Source organism: Ostrea edulis, chromosome 1 (genome assembly GCF_947568905.1).
Source record: "Ostrea edulis chromosome 1, xbOstEdul1.1, whole genome shotgun sequence".
NCBI classification, from domain to species: Eukaryota; Metazoa; Mollusca; class Bivalvia; order Ostreida; family Ostreidae; genus Ostrea; species Ostrea edulis.
Genome location: NC_079164.1, coordinates 37,140,519 through 37,149,171, shown reverse-complemented (window position 1 = coordinate 37,149,171; position 8,653 = coordinate 37,140,519). Strand labels below are relative to the sequence as shown.

The following is an 8,653-nucleotide window of genomic DNA, read 5'->3' as shown; positions in this document are numbered from 1 at the left end:
TTGTAAACGACCATCAACAATAATGGCGGTGCAATTGGAATGGTGGTTTCTCCTCGTTTTACCAATTGTTTTATCTCAAAATGAATTCATTCCGTTCACAACGGAAAGTGATTGCACAACAGTAACTGCATCAGGACAACCATTCAAACAGTATTTCGATACCTCGCTGATGAAATGTGTGGAATGTCCAAGCAATACATCAATGCAGGATGTCAGCCCCGATGGTAGGCCAAGTCTGAACATGACAAGATCATACTCAACAAGAATTAAAATGTGTTTGCTGTGATTCATCGTACCGAAATTCCCCTCTTATTTCACACACTTTTTTACTTAACCTAAAAATCACCAGTAGAATAACTCAAAAATTTATTTTGATAAATAAACATAATTTAATAACCGCTCGGACCGTTGGACTGAGCGATGCATGAGATGGTCATTGGCGTGTCCCAAGTGATAATCATAATTCCGTTAAGTACGGTAAATTATAATTCATTTAAAGATATAATATGTTTTACGACGTGACCGTGTTTGAGGGCGAAGCAAACAAATTTTGGCATTAGTATCTATATCCATAACAGAACAAAAACAACCCGAAGTTAGCATGAGGACGGAGCTGTATCAAAGCATCCTAATTTTGGATATTTGATCCGCCTATATATTGAACGCGAGAAATATAACGCAATTGATGTAAACAGTACATTGTGATGTCATATTTAGCGTCTTTATTTAGCAAATTTACAAACATAGCGTTTGAACCACAACAACAAACATGGCGTTAATCGTGGATTGATTATAGCGAGCCAGCGCAGAGCGCTGGCTCGTACTGCGAGCTCTAATGACTAGAGCGCGGGAAATAATCTGAGCTAAATCTCAACCTCTAACAAGATTTTTTTTTTGACGCCAATCCCAGAAGTCCCTCGTACAAAATGGCGGATGGTTCAATTCGTAAAATAATAATAAAAAAAATCTTTGAAGTATTACAAACCTTTCTTATTTGAAAGGAAAGGATGACAATCATATTCTTCCCCCTTTCTTTTTCTTTTTAAAATATTGTCCAAAGAAGTGTAAACAGTCACGTCACAACTACCAGGCTACGTCACAACACGCTCGTTGCATTTCCCGCTAAACTGGTTCCTACATTGGCGAGAAGAGCAAGACAGTAATCCTATGTATTGACAGTGAACCAGATCAGTTTTCCTTGTTTTCAATATAATTTTTTTGAAAATGTATTCAGATATGCTGCGCTTGCCCCAACGGTCACACCGTAATCATATTATTTGATTAAGAAAATAAGATTTACATGCTTTTACGAATTTTATGTAACATCTCAGACCGACATGAACTAGGGTAGACGAGATTCAAAATGGAGAAATACATGTCCACGCGCTAATATTCGAATCGACGCCATTAGTACCAAAATTTTCAAGTTTCATAGGTATGGTTTAATTTTTCATTATTTCCCAATATTTTCCTTTTAAACATGTATATACGTGTTACCTATAGGGAGAGCTCCGCTCTCACGGCCCTTCAGGCCGTGAGAGGGCTTTGCCTTCTATAATTTTTATGAAATTCCCCTTGCGCTAAACGCCCTGTAACATCTAAATATTTAATAAAGGAGAAATATATGAGAAAAACTGCAGGGCCACCTATTCGTTTAACACAGGGAATATGATGCCAGCTGACATAAACTGCATTATGCCAACACATTTAGCCTCAACTTATTTTTCTCTTTCAAATAAAACAGTCATTAACAACAATGCATTCCGTTTGTAATTTAAAAGGCAGTTAAAACTTAACAAAATTAACCACCAAATTCAAAGTGGTAAAAAAGTCAGTGTAAATATATTTTATGATTTTATTTTAAAAAACTGAGATATGAACTTGTTCATCTATTTAGTCGTATTACTGTTTTTCTATATGGTGATTGGCTAAAAACCTGTAACAATAATAATTATACCATTCATTTTTAACAAACTGAGTGTTTTAATTACAAATTGCACATCAGTCTTGTATTTTTGGCATTCAAATTTAAAACATGAATGACTGTAGAAGCAACTAATGTACAAAACAAATTAGCGGTGCCCATATGGATCACAAAGTTTCATTGAACGTTTGTAGAGATTATCTCTATTCATTTGCCGATTTTCTCATTTTTCCTTTTACATACGTGTTACCTTTAGAGCCTTGCTTCAGGGATGGGCCTTTGTTTGGTATTAATTCTTTTTAAAGATGAGATCTCAAAATCGTTAATAGGTACAGTTCTGTACATATAATATGTTATACGATGTGACCGTTGAGGCGATCGAAGACCCTTAACATTTTGCAACATGACTTTAGACATTAAATCCGCCTATTCATTTGTCATGGAAAACATAACACAGTTGATGTAAACAGTGCATTGTGACATCATAGCAGCTACGATGTTGTTGGTTTTTTCCCCTTTCAAACCAAGCAATAATAAAACATACAAAGGTAGGCGAAAGCTTTTCTGGAATCTAAAAACGTTTGTGTTACTTTCCAAACAATTTATTTTATTTTTGGGGTTGTCAATGAAGTATTATCCCCATCATTTTTCACCTGATGAAGAGCAAATCATGTGACTCAATTGTGTAATCATTGGAGCGAGCTCTTTGCAACGTGAACTTTGCACGCTATTATCAGGGGGGTTTATTCCTAGAAATATGACATGAACATATCATTACATCTTTTTCCTCTATAGAAAACACGGTTTATATATTTATTATTAAACAAAAATTTAAGCAAATCAAACATCACATTCCATAGAATATGATAAAATCATTTAGATAACCATATTACATTAGTATCAGGTTATTTTTCCTTTTAAAACTACACTTGAAAGCTCAGCATAGTTCATTTTTAGATTACTGTGTGATAGTAAATTATATATTTGTATCAAATTTTAAATAGTATCTCGAAAGGTTCTATTTTGGTATAGCAGTCTTTGAATAGCAAATCTTGGGAGTCTGATGCCTCGGTAATGTTGAAAGCAGCCATGTAAGACTTGCATATTAACAATCTAAGGGACATGAAAAATTAAGCATTTATGTTTACATTTGATGCCATGTTTTTTGTTCAAAATATTAATTTGTAAGATGGGTTAATGCATTACAAGACTATACCTGTGTATAATGGTCAGGGATTTATCTAAGTTTACGTTACATCTTTTCAGTGTTCGAAATTGGTTTAAAACTTGGTATAGACCACGGGTCTATGCCAAAACAAGATGACATAGACCTCATTGAATTGGCATAGACAGCAACATTGAAAAAAATAACACAAATTTATAACATTTTCATTTACTTTCAATGTTTTTAGAAAGCATATTTTCTTTCCATTTCCATAACAATATCCTCCTTTCCTCATAACGTTTATTAGATGTCGACTGACCATGCAGGGTCCTTTAATTTAGATAACTACATTGCTTTAAATCTAGACAATTGGCATAGACAATTTGGTCTATCTCAATTACAATTGGCATAGACCAGTGTCATTTGATATAGACTTGGTCTATCGGTCTATGGTTAATTTCGAACACTGCCTTTTATATGATAGGGTCATACAAAATAGCGTTTACAACATTTAATTACTGTAGTGTAAGCAGTGTGTGTTAGTGCCTTTCTAGTGAAGATGGCAATTTAAACAATAGCTTGATTCCTGTGTTAAAGTTTAATAGAAATTTGGCCCAGCCTTGCAAGAAAGTCTTACCAAAGTGATCCACAGATTTCGGTGAAGTAAATGTCATATACAATCCAAATAAGAATAAATTGCTTTAATTGAATACTTTTACTGAGACGTCTTTGTTGGGCATGGGCTTGTGCAATTAGTGGTATCCAAAGGGCATGTGTTGAAAAAAAAAAATCGTAAACTTAAAGGATACTATATTTTATTATTTTAAAAGTAGTGATTTGATATGTAGCATACATTTTAATTAAATGTAATAAAGTTTTTTCTATTCGTACATACCACAGATGTGTCAGATGCAATATCATTGCATCAGTATACCGGTACATTGACATTACCCATGCCAATAAATTTCATAAAAAAACCAAGTTTGTAAAGTAATTTGTGCAAGAATTATCCAGTAATAGCTGAATGTGGAAATTAATCAACCATCAATCGTAACTTTATATTTAATTACAAAAAAGGCATGTATAGATACAATGTACATGTAAGATAAGTTTATTTCAATTTTGGGCCCAAAGGGCATAACAGCAAGATAGCTTATAAAGAAGGAAATTTCAGAAGAGATTACAACGTTAACTACAAACTATATGTAGATGCAGCATATGGGGAAACAAGTACATATATGAATTGCAAATCAGGTGTATACAAGGCCAGTGTTATACCAACATATTAATAAACTATAAGAATTTTTTGCAGTTTTAAAGCACCACCTCTTTTTCTGAAAGTTTTAACTAAATATTCACTCAATTTGACATTACTGGTTTGTTTTCATTGATCATCAACCAAGTAAATTTGTCCTTATTTGTTAAATGGGTAAAAAAAATTGTTGAGCTTGTATATGTCATGAAAAAACATATTTCTCTCTCCAACATAGAATAGACAATTTGTGAGGAAATGAAATTCATCTTCTATACAATTTAGGTTACATAATTCACATACATTCTTTTGTTTTGTCATAATGTATGTACATATATATGCTATTCAGAAAATTTAAGTGATTGTTTATTGTTTTGATAATCAATAGATGGAATCTATTATTAGTTTGATATTGCATATCTTTCATGTCTATCACTTTAATCATGTTAATTAGTTTTTTAAAAATTTTTTTACCCACTTTTGTAGGATACTCGTGTATTTGTAAACCAGGTTACAGATATCTGACTGATTTTGGAGGAGCCAATGTTCGGTGTGAGAAGTGTCCTCCACAGCAGGTATACTCGGAATATTGTGCAATGTGCTTATTTTCTGACTGCAAAGCAAAAACAGCTAATTTAGTGGCTCACACTAGAACTAAATTACTAATTCATAATGATATAAAACAGTTCACCTATTATGATTGTGCTTCCTTACATTTATAGCTAGGATCCAATTTTGGTATGAGAGTATTGCCAACTTTTCATGCTGTAAATTGGAAATTGAATGATTTTTCTTGACTGTCATTTGCAGTATGTATGAAATTGATGTGGGTGCCCAAGCATCATAAGAATGGCTTTGATGACCTTGTTTTAATGGTATTAATGTTTCAAGGTTGCCTGTTTCTGTGTAATGAATTTCATGTTTTAGAAATACCTAGGTTACATGTATGAACTGCGACATTTCACGCCGTCATATTTCATCAAGTGTGTTAGTGTTGCAGTTCATAACTTCATTTGTACCAACAAACCATATTTACATTTTACTATCATTTCTGTTGGAATTTCCATAAAATAGAAGTACTTTATTTATCAAGATTCATACATGCAATGTTTACAACTGCAATGCATGTAGAAGGAAGTGGCTGTCATTAAAATTTGTAACGATATCAAAGGCAAAAACACTGAAAATGTAAATATTCAACCATGAACATTTTGATACTCAGATAAGATAATTTACCAGGGGATTGATATTTGAAATAAAAGGACTTTTGAATATATTTAGAAAATGTCCACGTCTACATTAAATCAAGTCTTCCTGAAACTCATCACTCACTTTTACACATGTTAATTGTGTACATATGTTTTAAAAGAACACTACACTCTTTAAAATCATGCCTATTAAGATTTTTTAGATCATGCAGATGTTTAAGTTTAGATTGTGTACACATGTACAATCTTACACAATTTCTGAGATATCGGCTCTTTTGTGATGGAGGTACGTTAAGTATTCCGTTGAACGCTTTGGGTGGGTTCAAGATGTATACATATAATATAGACTTGCAATTTAAATACCTGGTAACTAAAATTTAAGGAGAAAAGTTATGAAAGTGTAAACTTTGTTTATATCAGCCGTTGGTATACATTAGACTGACCAGATAAAGAATAATTTGTTTGAATTAGGCCATTAAATTAGATATAAAATTATTATCTTCCCCTCTTCTTCATGAGGGATACTTCAATTAAAGAAGGATGGTGATTATCAATTTTTGTTTAAGCTATTTTATTATCAAATACATGTACTCACAAACTTACTAAGTTTGTGTGTCCCTGCAGTTCGGGTGGTTGCATGATGTCTGGTAATCACCCTGTAGGCAATATCTGAACGCAGCGATAAGCATTTGTACCCACCGTGTGAAAACAACAACATATTTTGCGTTTTACTGTGCGCAAGAGTTCAACAAAGGGAAATAACTATTGGGCAACTTGGAAATTGCGTATTGTGTACAATAGGCAAAAAATACCTTGCTAGATATAAAATATCTCAATTTTTGAAGAAATTGCTAATTTGGCATTTTGTTAGAACAACCACTTATACGATATTATAGCCACACTAAATTAAGTACAGATACTGTATTACTGTATATAAGTGATATTATAGCCACACTAAATTAAGTACAGATACTGTAACTGTATACAAGTGATATTATAGCCACACTAAATTAAGTACAGATACTGTAACTGTATATAGCCACACTAAATTAAGTACAGATACTGTAACTGTATAGAAGTGATATTATAGCCACACTAAATTAAGTACAGATACTGTAACTGTATATAAGTGATATTATAGCCACACTAAATTAAGTACAGATACTGTAACTGTATAGAAGTGATATTATAGCCACACTAAATTAAGTACAGATACTGTATTACTGTATATAAGTGATATTATAGCCACACTAAATTAAGTACAGATACTGTAACTGTATATAGCCACACTAAATTAAGTACAGATACTGTATTACTGTATATAAGTGATACTATAGCCACACTAAATTAAGTACAGATACTGTAACTGTATATAGCCACACTAAATTAAGTACAGATACTGTAACTGTATATAGCCACACTAAATTAAGTACAGATACTGTAACTGTATAGAAGTGATATTATAGCCACACTAAATTAAGTACAGATACTGTAACTGTATAGAAGTGATATTATAGCCACACTAAATTAAGTACAGATACTGTAACTGTATAGAAGTGATATTATAGCCACACTAAATTAAGTACAGATACTGTATTACTGTATATAAGTGATATTATAGCCACACTAAATTAAGTACAGATACTGTAACTGTATATAGCCACACTAAATTAAGTACAGATACTGTAACTGTATATAGCCACACTAAATTAAGTACAGATACTGTAACTGTATATAGCCACACTAAATTAAGTACAGATACTGTAACTGTATATAAGTGATATTATAGTCACACTAGATTAAGTACAGATACTGTATTACTGTATATAAGTGATATTATAGCCACACTAAATTAAGTACAGATACTGTAACTGTATATAAGTGATATTATAGCCACACTAAATTAAGTACAGATACTGTAACTGTATATAGCCACACTAAATTAAGTACAGATACTGTATTACTGTATATAAGTGATATTATAGCCACACTAAATTAAGTACAGATACTGTAACTGTATAGAAGTGATATTATAGCCACACTAAATTAAGTACAGATACTGTAACTGTATATAAGTGATATTATAGCCACACTAAATTAAGTACAGATACTGTAACTGTATAGAAGTGATATTATAGCCACACTAAATTAAGTACAGATACTGTAACTGTATAGAAGTGATATTATAGTCACACTAAATTAAGTACAGATACTGTAACTGTATAGAAGTGATATTATAGTCACACTAAATTAAGTACAGATACTGTAACTGTATAGAAGTGATATTATAGTCACACTAAATTAAGTACAGATACTGTAACTGTATAGAAGTGATATTATAGTCACACTAAATTAAGTACAGATACTGTATAGAAGTGATATTATAGCCACACTAAATTAAGTACAAATACTGTAACATTATATAGCCACACTAAATTAAGTACAGATACTGTAACTGTATAGAAGTGATATTATAGCCACACTAGATTAAGTACAGATACTGTAACTGTATATAGCCACACTAAATTAAGTACAGATACTGTAACTGTATATAGCCACACTAAATTAAGTACAGATACTGTAACTGTATATAGCCACACTAAATTAAGTACAGATACTGTAACATTATATAAGTGATATATAGCCACACTAAATTAAGTACAGATACTGTAACTGTATATAAGTGATATTATAGCCACACTAAATTAAGTACAGATACTGTAACTGTATAGAAGTGATATTATAGTCACACTAAATTAAGTACAGATACTGTAACTGTATATAGCCACACTAAATTAAGTACAGATACTGTATTACTGTATAGAAGTGATATTATAGCCACACTAAATTAAGTACAGATACTGTAACTGTATAGAAGTGATATTATAGTCACACTAAATTAAGTACAGATACTGTATTACTGTATAGAAGTGATATTATAGCCACACTAAATTAAGTACAGATACTGTAACTGTATATAGCCACACTAAATTAAGTACAGATACTGTAACTGTATATAGCCACACTAAATTAAGTACAGATACTGTATTACTGTATATAAGTGATATTATAGTCACACTAAATTAAGTACAGATACTGTAACT

General features: G+C 31.8%; 1 protein-coding gene across 1 annotated transcript in view; it reads left to right on the top strand.

The window, feature by feature from the left end:
- The window catches only part of LOC125657225 (meckelin-like), a 35,380-nt gene continuing 26,727 nt past the window's right edge, over positions 1-8,653 (top strand). The window contains exons 1-2 of the mRNA XM_048887908.2: positions 1-224; positions 4,828-4,916. Coding sequence (XP_048743865.2) covers positions 23-224; positions 4,828-4,916 — 291 coding nt within the window. The 5' untranslated portion in view covers positions 1-22. The remainder of the gene's footprint in view (positions 225-4,827; positions 4,917-8,653) is intronic.